Source organism: Homalodisca vitripennis, chromosome X (genome assembly GCF_021130785.1).
Source record: "Homalodisca vitripennis isolate AUS2020 chromosome X, UT_GWSS_2.1, whole genome shotgun sequence".
In the NCBI taxonomy this organism is placed as follows: domain Eukaryota; kingdom Metazoa; phylum Arthropoda; class Insecta; order Hemiptera; family Cicadellidae; genus Homalodisca; species Homalodisca vitripennis.
This window is the reverse complement of record NC_060215.1, coordinates 30,279,455-30,295,706: the sequence shown is the minus strand read 5'-3', so window position 1 is coordinate 30,295,706 and position 16,252 is coordinate 30,279,455. Positions and strand designations below refer to the sequence as shown.

Genomic DNA, 16,252 nt, shown 5'->3' with positions numbered 1-16,252 from the left:
CGAAATTTTTAATGTAACTGAACAATTTACAGAGAAATATAAAATTTGAAAAGTTATTAAAATTAACAAATTGCTTCAAATATGATTTTCTAAAATAAATTATTGTTATCAAATTCCACATTTTACTTACTTATTAAAAAAAGTATTTACAAAATGTAATACCTGTAAAAGAGTGATAGTTTGCACAACAATAGTGTAAACTAAGCCAGTATAAGTGTGTAAGGTGGTTAGTGCAAGTATTGTGTAGGATGACAGGAGCTGTATCTGTATTGTGTGTAATGACCAAGACAGACCCATCTGTTTACAGCAACTTATGAATGCTATTACAATGGTTCACAAGATGCAGAGGTTAGCTCTGATTAGTTCTAGTAATATGGAAGTGGAGGCCCACAAATGCACCACCATAGAGGAAGAAGCGGAGGTGGAGGTGGAGGAGGTGGAGTCTGGTGCCGAAGCGGACCCAGGTATATCGCATGTCTCGGACCAGCTCGGCTCCATGCATTCTCCAACCATACATATGCGTTTATTTTTTTAATTTATCTATGTTGTATTGTTGTTTTGACCTGTCATTCGCATAGGCTATTTTATGATTCTGTAGAATTTGCCTAGAACACATAATTTTTATCACGGATTTCACAGATCTTCTTCCACACACCCAGCAAACCTTGGCTGATCAGGTCCGTGAAATGGAAGTTCAATAACTACCACTTGTTCTATTCATTACAGTACTCAAAGAAGCATGGGTGGATTTACAGGATATGCTTGTACATCCAAGAATTAAAATTTGTGACAGCTAGGTGGTAAATTGTAATTTTCCTAGGACGGGTGATCTATGAGCATTCCCTGTCCTAGAAAGCAAGCCACTTACCAAGCTATTGGTGGTGGTCAAACTATTTGGCAAATTAATCCTATTCTTTTTTCTCTAATCCTAAGACTCCAAAATTGCCCTCCTCAAATCCACCCATGTAAACTATGACAAATTACATGACAGTTTCTTATTAACAACACAAATGGTTTAATGTAACTTCATAATTACAACATGATTGGTCATGAAAATGAATTTAAATACAGTTACAGTTGAACCTTGATTACTCAAAACTTGAAGGGGCAGGTGAATTGGAGCAATAAAATATTTTGAGTAAATGAGGTTCAAGTTATGAAGATGAAAATGACCCACTTCGAGTCATAGAGGCCAAGATTACTAAATTGTGTCGCTGTGGAGTAAGCTTCCGTAGTTGTTTGTTTAACTGAAAATTGTATTACACATATTATCTGCTATTACACTACACATAGAACAGCACAAAGGAAAGCAAAACTGTATTGTACAGTAAAATACATGGTAGGTAATGTATTACATTCACTAACAGGGACAATAGCAGATCTCAAAGCATGGTACAGCAAACAGATGAGTTTGCCGCCCGTGTCACGACATGAAATTGTTGGCTCGTTTACTTACTATAGTATGGGACATATCATTGCAAGCCTAGCCGTTTGTCTCTATTATTTATTAATAATGTAGAGAGATCTTTATTATTTATTTTAGTAATTTTGTTACTACTCGAAACTAATCTTCTATACTTACAAGAAAACAGTATATTTGAGGCCTAAATATGTTAAACAACGGCTTTTTGACACACCCAGGCTTACAATGTTATGTCCCGTACTATAGTGCAGATGAAGATCTTCGATTTATTGAGGTGCCTCATCTTAAACTTTGAGTTATAGAGGCAAATTGATTAAAGCTGTAACGTATAGAGATCTGCATAGCTACAACATTAGTCATAGAGGGTTAATGTACTGTTGCAGACAATGGAAAATTCGACTTACCAACGTTTACATGACACAGTACTCAAGTTTTAAAGGTGCAGTTAACAAGGATTTTGAGTTATCGAGGGTTGAGTTATCAAGGTTCAACCGTAAATGCAGTGATTACTTTTGCCATTAAGTAAATCACTCTGGTTATATCAAATCTATTGGGTTAGTTGACATTCCAAGAAGCGTTTTATACAAACGCACCTGAACCTATTCCATAAATTATACTAGAGTGTATTCTAGATGCTGAAATAAAACATTTGTCCTGTAATATTTTGTATATATACTTTTAAACTGTACTCCTCCTCTGTATGAAAGTATTTAGTTTTTATATTGGCTATGCTTTTCAATTAAAGCAACTTAAAAATAAAATTTCAAAACCCTCTTCCTAGCTAAAACTACAACGCCACGAACAGCACAAAGGTCAGGACATGTCAGACAAAAATGTGCAAGTTTTATGCACAATTCAATGGTACAGAATTTTTTTTAAATTTGAAAGCTTTGTAAAATATTTCCCGTTTTGTGGAGAATCTCCTTAAAAATTCTTGGATGATATAATATCGCCAACAATAAATTCTGCACTTAACAAAAATTGGTAGTTATAGCTCTCTTGCATCTAGAATCTACTCTACTCTAATTTATCCCAAGAGTTCAGGGACTTCCTGTATATATTGTATAGCACAGACATGTCACCATCTCTACTGTACAATTTAAAAAAATACACAGACATCGATCTGTTAATGGTAACATTCAGATGGAAGGCATTGGGAAAGATAATTAGATCGTTCACAAGAGGTTCGTACTAATGCAGCACTTGTGGTGCAAAATAACTCAAAATAAGGCTCTCTTTGGGCTATCAGTGAACTATCTATTTCTAAAAGGACGCAAAACAAATGGTTCGACATAATTTAATGGCTTGCAAAGTGGTGTACTACATAATTAACATTTATTTTCAAGATTTTTTTTTTATCAGATTATTACCCAGCAATATAGTGGTGTAGTTTGCATTATAACTAATCAATTTTGATCTTCTGTGATACTTTCTTAACAAGCAATGCAGGAAGCATCAGTTTTCAGATGCATTTCTTTTGTGTGTGAGTTTTGTTTACAAGTGTCCATTGCCAGGTATTCCATTGTCAGAAAATAGAGTATAGGATGGACTGATTTTATTAAATACATAACAGTAAACAACGCACGCAGTAATCAAATTTTACTCTAGTGTGTTTTTTTTTTATTTTACTAAACCAATATTTATTATAACTTCAAACCTTACGGAATCTCTTGTTATCTGAAAATACCTGTTGTGTGTCATGATGGGCATGAACATGAAACTTCAATTTAATGATAAATTGTCAATGTTTTGATCAGCCTCCACCGTATATACTAACATGTTTAGTATACACAGATATATATATACACAGTATAAGTATAGACAGATACTGATGCTTGGGTAATGTGCACATAATCAAATATATAAGTATGCACACCCAAAAAAAAACCCTGTAGTTGACTATTTCACGGAAAGACAAATTTAAAGTTATATCACTGGCAATGCAATGACACTTATCTAACACGATGTAATCATTGTTTAATTGATTTCTGAAAGTAATGCAACACTTAAGCATGATTGTAGTAACATTGTTTAACTGGAGTTTTATATCATGGTGTGTGTATATCTTAATACTCTATTGTAGGTGTGTAAGCTGAAGACAAATCCTACGAGAAAATGGGCTGTAGAGACTTTAATATAGGAACACATTCACTCCAATCCACATACGTGTAGGTTGTGTGTGTTTTGTGTTTTATTTGTTTTTGTGTGTATTTTGTTTTTTGAAGAGATTTTAGGAAACAAAATAAAGTGTACAATTTGTGCTGTTGCAAATTTCCGTTAGCACAATAAATTATAGCTGTATTCCTCACTATTTGTAACCTCTCTAATCTGGAGATATTTTCTAATTGTATATATATATATATATATATATATATATATATATATATATATATATATCAAATAATATATATTATATATATATATATATATATATAATTTTCAATAACCATTGAATCGCAAAAAGTACTTGCTCCGCAAGGACTCGAACCAGGGTCTTTCACTTGCCATGCAAGCATGTTATCACTACACCACAGAGTCCTTCTTTATATGATTCAATTATTTACCGTTCGTGACATATGTGTTTAAATAAGCAAACTAACATATGATCGGAAGCCCAAATATCTGTCAAACGACTTTGAACAATTATTGAATACAGTAATTACAACACAAAGGTAATCATTGTATTTATTCTTATGCTATAAAAGGTCTAGTTCAGTTACTAAATTAACCAGTTTTTATAGTTTAAAATGATAATATAGGTTAGTTCTCAGCTATCAAATTACCACTATGCTCACAGAGTACAAATAAAAGGATTAATTAATTAAGCTCCAACAGAAATCCACAATGTACTGACTAGATAACCATAACTGTACCAGAGAAACCCAAAGTTTGTGCTTCAGTGAAAGACAGTGCATGAGTAAACAAGACTGGGCAGACTGAAAAACTAAAGAGAGTGAAATTGAGAAACTAACAAGGAATAAGAGGGGAAATAGGTCATCAGACATGCTTTCTAAGTGTAGGTGGAAAATTCGGATTTTGAACATACAAGTTAAAAACAATAGTGGTTTGTTCTATTATACCGTACCTATATTTTTAGTGTATTCATTGTGTAAGTTTATTACTCCAAACTTGCAAAATTATATTTTCTAAACTTGTTATACAAGTAACACATATGAATGTCAGAAACCTGTATTCTTTTTTCCACAATGTGTATGGGAAAATATATTACAATATCTTTACTACGTTAGATGTTTTATCATATTAGGCTGGAATGGGATATTAAAAATCTACAAATGCTATACAAGACACCATATTCTAGTAAATATTATTCTTCAGTTTTTGAACTTAAAGTCAAGTCTCAAATGCACAAACATTGTTCACAGTAACATTTTAAGATCAATTGGCAACTTTGACTCTAGAAAATAATCAGCAAAAGTTGAGCAATGATGATATATATAAGTGCGATTAATATATACTGTTTGCGCAAACTTCAATTTAGTGTAATATGTTACTGTCTTTTTGTTTAAGCTCACTTTTACTAAGAAAAAAACGTATGAAGTCCTCGTCATTCACCTAGCTCATAAACAATATTTTCCAGGAACCAAATAAAAATTTACCTGAAGCACAGTTTTGTTTTAAAAATTTGTTATATTCTGCTAAATTATAAAACTTTGGATTTTATTGCAGAAAAATATTCTGAAAAGAACTAAAAGGTTCCTTTACAAAACATATTTTCCAGTTACTGTAGTGTTTTCAAAATTAAAACTTATATTGTTTATTAATAAATATCCACAGTAACAATCAGTATAGGAAAAATTTGTTTGGTTGTTCTCTATACTTCGTAACACTACAAAACAATAGCCCATACCATTCAAGAAGAACCAAAATAGTACTAATTTTGCCTGGTCTTTTAGCAAGTCTAGGACTCATGTGACAAAATTTTAAAATTATCATCTTGAACAGTTTGACGTTTTACCTGGTACTAAAAAGGTTAACCCTCTCCCGACCAGTGACCTTGAATCACTATCAGGGAATCCACGATAAAGTCCAATTGTCTCCAATCACTATTTCAGGGAGCTGGTGCTAAAGTTCAATTGCCTTGAATCACCATGTTTTGAGGCTGATGCAAAAATACTATCACCACAATTAAACACTTTGATCTGTTTTACCACACAATAAACATCAACCTAGAGCTCTGATTTTTACAATTTTTAAAATTCCTCATGAAATAATTTATTTGCAGTAATGTTGACCTACTGGGCTGAAGTTTTTTTTCACCGTGTTTCTACCTGAGATAAGGTATAATGCTACATATACAATATAGTGTTTTCGATATCACTCAGTTATCAATGTGACCTCTATTTGTACAAAACCGAATATTTTCCGGAGTACAAATAAGAGTAGAGATTTCATAATAAGCGTGAATGTAAGACATAGATTTATGTCATTCATATAAGGTTATCTTACAATAGTAATTTTAATATGTGTAAGTCAACAAAATTTTATTTTTGAATTGTTATTTCATTTACTTATAAACCTATTAAAGCTTATAAACCTAAAAATTGTTATAATACAACCACATTTTAGAGAATTAAAAAATGTTTACTACAATTTATCACAAGTGACAATTTTATTTTAAATTGAATTGTTAACATTCAAAAAATACAAATAAGAGTTTTCTGTTCAGCGTAGCAGCTGGATCAATTCAGCAGTAGTTCCAAAGGCACGTCACGGAAATTCAACCGAGTATGAGTTGTTGTGAAGAAATCATGAATAAGACCAGATTTGGTTTTTTTATTGTCTAATTGAACAGTATAAATGGTTTCATTTAACTTAGAATCAAACGACGAATCAAATGGTACTGGTACACGTTGTAAAATAGTGACTAAGTTTCCTTTTGCGTTTTCTTGTTTTAATCTTTAATCCATTAAAATCATAACACCACATAATATTAAATGATATGAAATTGTGTTTCAGATAAGAAATATACAAATGTCCATGTTTGTTGCAATCTGGGACAAGTTTGTGCCCATGCTTTATGTGTTATGCTTGTCTAATTCGGCGCTGCCTGTACGCTGCATTGATGAATCCTTTTCCGATTTGTTGTGATTTTATTTCTAAATGTGCTATTTAATATTATTATTTTAGGTTGCTACTTTGTTGTGCTTACTCATGTATACTGTGTTTGCCACTGGAATGGATTGCTAAATCAGTTTATTCAGCATTTTATTAGATTCAGTTGCGCGATTTGTGTGATGAATCGATTTTGTTTCACTTATTTCATTGCATTGTTATCAAAAGGTGTATGGCAATTTTAAATGTGGCTAGCGATTTAGTTGTATCTTTAAAAGTGAATTTAAATAATGTGCACAGAAATGATAGTTAAAACCAATATGTTGTTTGATGTTTTAGGTATTATATTAATAATTATATGTTTTACGGATTAATTCTTCTTGTTATTGTCCATAAAACTATAATTTCTATAAGCACTTCTGACAAATTTGGTTATTGCTTTGGCTGCATCGTAGGGAATCCGATTACAATATTTTTTAGAGTTCTATCTACAACAGTGGCATTTTAAATTTATTATATGAAACATTTATATGATATATATTTAATGATAGGTTCAGACCAATTTGCTATGGTGAAAGTCAATATAATACGAGTAGTATATAACAAATATTGATAGTAATTAAGTTGTCAAATCCAAAACATATGTTAATAATTGTGCAAAACATACAGGTAAGACTTTTTTTAATTACAAGCTCTAAATTATGTATCAATTAAAATAATTGTATTATTTTTTATGGGAAGACAGAACAAAAAAGAATATGGTTTTAATGTAAAATAAGTAGAAATTCATATGTAATTGCAGGATCCAGGTTCCAGTATTGAGTTCTTATCCTGAATGTATATATTTTTCTATAAGTTATTTATCACTAAAGCATATTCAAGTTTTATAAACATATAAACTGTATGTATTTGAAATCATTTAAAGATCAATTACTAAACAAACCTGCTAATAGATCTTTTCTGTTAGATCATAAAAGTTTCGAGTCAGATCTGTTAGTGTTAGAGTTCATTAAGAGATAACAAAACATGATAAATGCTTTGTGATTCATGTTTGTTGATTCTTGTTTAATGGGTTTTACATCTAAATTTGGTCTAATAATTTCTCAAGATACTGTGAATAAATGTTTTATCTGGCTTAAAATAACTTTAAATGTAAATTAAATGAGGGATTTTTTAGGGAAATATTTCAAAATTCAGTTAGCTACCACAATGCATAGGGTAAGATTAGAAACCTTTAGTTTAGCCAATTCTTTTTCTTCAAAATAGGGTGTCACTCGATACGGTTTCCCATTAAAAAATGTTGACTTACCTCCAAACTACCTCATTTTCAGTGGAGGGGTTTAAATTTGTTACCATAAAAATCCTTGGTTGGTACACATATAGATATTCCCTGAAGTAAATATTATCTCCATCTATTAAAAAAATTATATTTGTGGTGGTAGGACTTTAAGACATTCTATATGAATAAGAAGCCAATAAATTTGCTCTGTATTAGAAGTGGGGATTTGGTCAAATCTAATAGAGCCTGTTAGGCACAACCTTTAAAACTATCACAAAACCATGTTTCTAATTTAATCTATAAATGAACAATTTTTTTTTATTTTCAGACATTGAAAAAGAGGTAGGGGAGTGGTAAAGGATAGATCATTTGGAAGTAATATCAGTCACTTATAAAATGTTAACTCGTTCAATATCGTCATTTTGAAAATCAGAGAAATATCGTTCATTACATTTAGATCATTTTGTTTTTTTTTTAACAAGGAGAAAAGAATTCTTTAAGACCTTAGTAACAAAAATATTGATGTTTTGTGAATATTTAATTTTATTTGATTTTACATTCACCCTAACTCTTGAAGCAATATTAAATTCTAACCTGTCGCAATTGTTCTTTAATATAGACAGGGAATTCATAAAATACTCTTCATCAGATGATATGCCAGGTTGAAATAAATAACAAATACATTATAAAGAAAGAAAAAAAGAATGTGTATTAAAGAAATGAATTATTGTCTTACCTTGCTTAGTTTAGTGTCTGTCTGTCCAAGCAGAACAAACAAAAAACAACTGTATGTCTCTGTGAAGGTGTTGTACTGTCAAGAGAGATTACGTCAAAGAGGTTTACACTCACAGTATTTACACCACATCCAAACATTTCAACCATACTGGTGTTTAATGTTTGCCATGCATACTTACAATAAATTAAGCGCTCATTATTAAATGATGTCTTAAAAACTATTTTCTGTGCTCTATATTTTCGAGGTTGTACTGCCGGTTGGTACAGGGCAGGAATGTCTACCAATTCAGGACTAGAGGCAGAGATAACTTTCGAGTCAAACAGCACAGAACAGCAGCTTTCGAACACCATCACATGTAGGAGTCAGATTAAATAAATAGGCTTCCTGAGTACTACAAACAAATCAATGAAACAAAAAATTCAAAATTAGACTAAAACATTTTCTTATGTCAAAGGCGTTTTACTTGACTGATAAGTTCATGATGAGTTGTGCGGAAGAAAATATTTTTAGTTAACAGCAACCACAAAACCTCCGGTTCTGATACATACAAGAATTGTATGCATTTACCTCGAGAAACATCATTTATCTGATGTAGTTATGTACTTTATTAGTTACGTTGGCGCATGCCATGCAGTATTGTAATTTTTTCACCTAATAAAGAATATTATTATTATTTTAAGTATTCTGTCTGAAATCTGAAGTCTGTTGCAGCGAGCTTATCGCACAGCGATGTGATACATCAAAATGCAGTGCTTGTCTCTCAACAGTAGTAGATCCTCAATATTCATTCCTAATTCTCTGTCTGACTGCTGTTTGATGTTTGTTAAAGCAAGCTTATCACGTAGCAACTGTGATACATCAGATGCGGCGCATGGCCTTCAACAGTGGTAGATCCTCAATATTTATTCCTAATTCTCTGTCTGACTGCTGTTTGATGTCTGTTGCAGCAAGCTTATCACGCAGCAACTGTGATACATCAGATGCGGCGCATGGCCCTCAACAGTGGTAGATCCTCAATATTTATTCCTAATTCTCTGTCTGACTGCTGTTTGATGTCTGTTGCAGCAAGCTTATCACGCAGCAACTGTGATACATCAGATGCGGCGCATGGCCCTCAACAGTAGTAGATCCTCAATATTTATTCCTAATTCTCTGTCTGACTGCTGTTTGATGTCTGTTGCAGCAAGCTTATCACGCAGCAACTGTGATACATCAGATGCGGCGCATGGCCCTCAACAGTGGTAGATCCTCAATATTTATTCCTAATTCTCTGTCTGACTGCTGTTTGATGTCTGTTGCAGCAAGCTTATCACGCAGCAACTGTGATACATCAGATGCGGCGCATGGCCCTCAACAGTGGCGCTGCCGCCAGTAACCCTTGAATATGTCCACATCTTGTGTTATATATATTTACTATTGATTATCCCGTAAGGATTTGATTTGTTATTTATTTTTAGTTCTGTATTAGTTTTAAGTTATTCTAGACATTTATATCAAGGATAAATTATAATGGTTTTGATAAAAATTAAGTGTCTTGCATTATAAAGGTTTTGCATTATTTACAAATATAAGCATAACTAAATTATTTAGGTGACATGGAAATATCCATGGAAAATACTTAATTTGTAATCATTTGTATGATGTTAAGAAACAAGTTTTATCATAGATGAATCAATAAAATAAATATTTGTGTGAGGAAATGGTTTTTGAAATACATAATCTTTGTACTGAGAATTGAAGAAATTGTATCATAACTTTTGACTGTTTAGCTTAGAAAGTGTGAATTAACCTGATTAAGAATTTTTTACCTTTTGGTATTAAATTCTAATTTCCCTAGTTCAATGGCCTCATTAATCATTATGCTTTTCTGGATTCACATGTGTTAAAAAAAAGAAAATTTACTTAAACATATAAACTAGGCAAATAGTTTTATTATAAATTATTTTAAATAACATAATATGCTTAATAAACATTAACGTATGTGTTTACTAATTTTAATTATTTTCCAAATAATCTGTGTGTATGTACAATTTCTACAGTTATAATGTTTTTAACAAGGCTCCATGCTATAATTATTTTAACTATGTAACACTTTTAATTTTGAATTCACTTACTTTTATAAAATCTCATTATATCATATATATATATATACAATTTACGTTAATATATTTAGGCAAATGAAATTATAATTTATTTGGGTTCAGCTCGGAGCTCGAGTTTGAGAAATAGAATCTCGTTTTCAGTAATAAATAATTGTATAAAAAAATATACAACAGTATGTTAGTGTAGTAGGTTATGGTAAAAAAACCATTTCCATAATTAGTATATAATAAGTTGTAAAGTTATTGATTTATTTTCATACTTATTTTGCATACATATTTTATTTACGTATTATCTACTGTAACATGATTGCCAGAAGAAGCTCAATGATGGTTTAAACTCTGGCGTCAATACTGTTCACTGTAATTAAATCATTAAAACTCTGTCATCAATTAAGGCCCACAATACGCGGACATTGAAATTCATTCCATCCTCTCATGTATGTTAAAATCACTGGTTGTATTTCCTTGTGTTTGGATAGTTTACTGAATAAAACCAAAAGCATTTAAAATAATCAATTAAACTGTGAAAAATAAGAGTACTTGCAAGTGTTTTCATAAAAACTAAAACATTAATAGGAACTCATCAATTCACCAAGGAGTGAATTTTCTTTGAAAATTAACTTGTTTACACAACTGTTGCAAATGCCATGATATTGAAGTGAGTTAAGGCATGACCTTGGTGACAACTTCAACGAAGCACTGTATGGCATACATTTTGATATTTATCTAGAGTACTTTTGTATATTACTCCGAACTATACGGCGGAATATTAAACAAATCTGTGCTTAAAACTATTGATGAATATTTTTTAACTTCTGCTTTCACTGTTGGGTGTCAATCACAATTTTGAAAGCAGTTGCACCGCTGTTGTAACGTATGTGTTACATTATGTTGGAGAATATGTCAAACGAAATAAAAAACATGGAGTTTATGAAGTTATATATTTTATTACAACTATGTAATAAATAATTTTCTCATACCAACACAGATAAATTGAGATATTTTCTCACTTTCCTAAATAAAAAATAATCAATTACGTTACTTTTTTGGAACATTTCTCTATTTTAAAACTGTCCCAAAGACTTTTTTATTGTTGTTTTTCATGTCGTAAAATTTCTTACATTTATTTTGTTTTGCCCAGAATTATACCTTGTTAATAAGTTTCGACAGTTATTTTAATTTTAAACGCTTGCAATGCATCTCTTTAAAATTCAGCTGTTACACCGTTTTAAAGTTGAATGCGCACTGCAGTATAATTTATAAAAATGTTCTTAAAGTGCCTGACTTTATTAATTTGAATTTTACTAAATTTGAAAATAACCATGTGTATATAGTTTTAGAATATGTACTCTATATTAGTCAAACATTAAGCGTTGCATTATCTTTATTAAATATCCGTACGTAGCATTCAGAAAGATCGAGAATGTTTGTCGGAAATAAGTCATAGATTTGCTAGTGAGTTAAGAAACTTAGTTATGGTACTGCAACTAAGTGCCAAGCTATTACCAGGAATACCAGGGAGCAACATATTTTGTTGATCGTGAATTTTAAAAATAATTCTCCTCATATTAGAATTGCCTTCCATATACATGATTATTGTTAGCATTAGCTCATAATAAAAAAATTAACAATATGTACGTATGTATGTATGTTGTGATACTGATTCGTAAACCAAAGAATTTCTTTACTAGGTTTTCCATATCCGTGGATGCCAAAATACATTTTGAATTATGTCATTTGAATTTGGGGGATAGAGATGAAGGTCGAGTTTTAAGGTTGTACAATTTATGTTAATTAGTACATCCACCAAGTTTTATTTAATCAATTTCTTTTTCTATACTAATGAGTAGGACGTAATAAACATGAAAGAGTTGTTCCATTATGCTCATAACTGTATGAGATGGAAATGGCATCCTCCTAATTATTCTTCCTTTCATGTACACGGTATATTGCCCAATAGCACAGTGTAGGGGGTACTGCTGATGCGAGTGTGGCCGTTGGTGGTGGTTCGGAAGTCACCTCTAAGCCGTTGGTCCCCAGATTAAGTGTCAGAGAGGGCTTCTTGGCCCTAACTTAGCCTGGTGAAAAAACACCCTTTACTATTATTTATATATTAATAACCATATGTCTGGTTTTTGTATTATATTACCTAATTAATTATTTGTTGACTTACCCCAAATGGTAAATCACAATGTTTCAATTTTATCTATTAAATCATGTAGAAAAAATTTTAGTACATTTAATGAGAGAGTTTTAGAAATTTTAATTTTGTTAATACATATAGAATACATTTTTCGTTTGGAAAGGAAAATGTTGCAAATGTAAACATTTTATTCTTGAAAATGTTTACAAGAATAATCTGCTTTAAGCATTTTTTTATTCCTCTGGTGTTCTTTTTGTTGACCACTTACAGATAAGAACAAATAACTCCTGAGTTTCGCCTTGAGACCGCCATAAGACACATTGAGCAGATCAACCTCATCTTACATATCAACTGAGACGTTATAATGTACAATACCTATATATCACTATAGTAATTCATACACTTGGCCTCGGTACTCAGCAATAAAATTATGTAATAAAATCCTACCAAATCTGATAGTCCTGGATCTGTACAACAATTTTAAAGCTGACCTAAAACACAATCACTGCTCAAACATACACTGCTGATAACAAAATCAGAGCTCAGATCCATATTTTATACTAGAATTAGTAGTGGTTTCATTTTGTAATGAAGATTTATTAAGCACATGTTTGCCAAAGCTAATTTTTACAAGTATAAACTGATCTTACTACAAAAAATTAACTGACATGAAAACCCTCCATCTGAGTTATAGTCAGGATAATGCAACAGAGCAAGAATTGTAAAGATAGATGGGCATTAGGGGGAATAAAGCACAGTGGAGACTTAGAATTATTCTACATAACGTGATCTCTTATCAACTTCTGTACTTTCCTGGTGCATTGTACATGATATAGAACATATAATAGAATCATCCATTTTAATGTATAAAATCGAGAAAAACGTTTAAACCATTATTATTCAAAAAGTTTGTTTTTCATGCTTCAAAATAATCGTCACCCAATACTTTTTATTCCAAATTTCAACAGTGCACGTCATTTAAATAAAAGTCCAATTTGATCATTATAATCCATATCAGTCTTAAATTTGACGTTTAGATGTAGCTTTAAACATAGTGATTTAATTGTATAAATAATGTGAAAAAATTATTACGTTTTGTATTGTTTTACAGGTCAAACATATAACAGGTTAAAGATATAAAGTAGTTGCACCAAATTGTTTTACTACCGCTGGTTTTCACCGTCCATGCAGTTGTTTACTATAATCAGTTTTGCCATGTTAACGATGAAAGAACGAGTTTTTATATTTGTGTGGATTAAGAGCCAAAGATATTTTTTGATAGTTTTGCTCCTTTGGTGACAATGTACTACTAAAGCTGTCCAGTAGTAACAGCTGTTTCTGTGTAGTACAGAAGTAGTGAGGGGAAGTCAGTTCAATTTTATACTGCTGTAGAAAGCCAGGCATCATCCATAGCAGAACTTATATTGGTTTAGTGGTAATTCAACGTGAAAGCATGAATGGGCAAACACAATTTTCACGAGTAAGTTTGGATTTTATTGTTAAAATAATCTGTCAGGTCAAGAATTTAAGAGGTAATCTGTAATATAACAACTGTAGTAGTTTCTTGGACGGAGCCACTAAGAAATACTGCAAGCAGATCACCTGCCCACCCATTGGTGGTGGTTCAAAGTCACTTTAACCCTCTGGTCATCACGTGGAGGTCCCCTAATTTTATTTCAGTCTGCGCTGCTTATAAACAGAACATGTGTTATATGTATGGCATCATATGTTGTTTATAAAATTAACTGTTTCCAGTTGCTCAAGTTCAATAAAATTTCAAACTCATTGTTGACTGCTGATCGTTGCCTGTTTTGTTCTTAGTTGGAATGTTTTTTAAACATGTGACATCACTGACTTTACTCATCATGTTCTGTATATAAATAAACAGCATTAATTCCAGTATGAAGGTAGGCTGAGATTTTTTCCTATATACATGAATTGATATGTGGACTCTACACATTGACAAGTATATTATTGCATTGCTAATTGTAAAGGACAAAAACCGAATAGACAGAACAATAAAGCGTGATTTTTTGCAGAAGAAATGCTGCAACCCACTTCGTACAATTGTAACGTCAGCATTGCGTAAATTAGAACAATAACAGTATCCTCTCACTACTTCTCACACTACGCAATAACCAAAGTTACTCTACGAATAGCTCTCGTAATAGGTATACAACACTGTTCTTTTTTTAATTTCTGTATTTGTTGAATGGCCCATTCAAAGTTTGATGTGGGAGTTGCAGAGCAGTTATGTGGTGGGAAGTCTGAACTTGCAGGGGCCTCGACTACTTTGCTGCCCTGCTGCTGCTTCATTGAAGTATCTTTTACCTGCTTATTAATTTCCTCAACTTTACGTTTATTACATATTTACAACGTAAAAAATATAATTTATTTACCTGATATTGCCATTACTCTTATCTTTCATAACTAAGTTAATGTGTTATAATTCTATAACATTAAAACATATCTCTATTTGCGGTCGAAACATTATCGTTCTGAGCTTTCTCAACAAGTTTTGTAATTATTGTAAATACATGTGTGAACACGAATGTTTTAAATTTTTAATGTACTGTTGCACATCATTGTCAGTGCTCTGTTAATGTTGTTTATTGCTTTAAATGAAGTGTTTGATTTGTTCAGATATATATTATTTGTTATAAATGATCAATTTCTCAAATATGAAATATATATTTATACGTTATCACTGAATAAAAATATAATTTTTTCAAACGCATAGTGTAGATTGATTTGCATTCAGTGTTATAATATACTAATAAATGAACATATTTTTATATTTACAATAGCCTTGAACATGTGTTAAGCTTGTTGTTGGAAGCTTTTAAAACGCTTCTAGGAATTATTGTGAGGTATATACTTATGAGGCCTATCTGTAAAATTGTTTGGAGCCAATGTTCCTTGTGTTCCCTGGATGACCATAGTATCTAATTATATGTACTGTACATGTGTAAGCATGTGTTAAAAACTGCTTGTAGATTTACTGTTTATCTCTACTGCTTTTTATCACTCTTAAACCATTTGGTATAAACTATAGAACTATAGGCTTTAACTGAAAACTAGACACTAACTTCTGTTATATCCATCTGTAATTTCAGCTCTTATTTTTCAGGATCTGGAGTTTTGCTAATGAACTAGGAAGATCATGTATACAAATTTGTGTATACCCGAGATCATTAAAGTGTTTTTTCTGAACGTATTGTAAATGTAGACATGTTTATCAATAAAGATTGAAAACCTGGCTTATTTGTAAAGTAATACCTAAATAAGACATTTCAATTCACAAAAAGCCTCTTGTAATTTATAAACAACCTTTGGATGGATACAAATTAAAATATATTTACCTTTTTTGGTGAGCAGCGTGATTTCAAAGGTATAATAACTTGTTAAAATGTCTCATTATCATAGAATCTCTTCTTGAAATCCCGGATGTGGTAAAAATTAATTTGTTAATTTATACATAGTACTTCTTAAAACC

General features: G+C 31.4%; 1 protein-coding gene across 1 annotated transcript in view; it reads left to right on the top strand.

Moving 5' to 3' along the window:
* LOC124368875 (calcium/calmodulin-dependent protein kinase type 1-like) overlaps nucleotides 1-16,015 on the top strand; it is a 385,883-nt gene extending 369,868 nt beyond the window's left edge. The window contains 1 exon segment of the mRNA XM_046826348.1: nucleotides 9,813-16,015. Within this exon segment, the coding sequence (XP_046682304.1) occupies nucleotides 9,813-9,893 (81 nt within the window). The 3' untranslated portion in view covers nucleotides 9,894-16,015.
* Nucleotides 16,016-16,252: the final 237 nt, after the last annotated feature.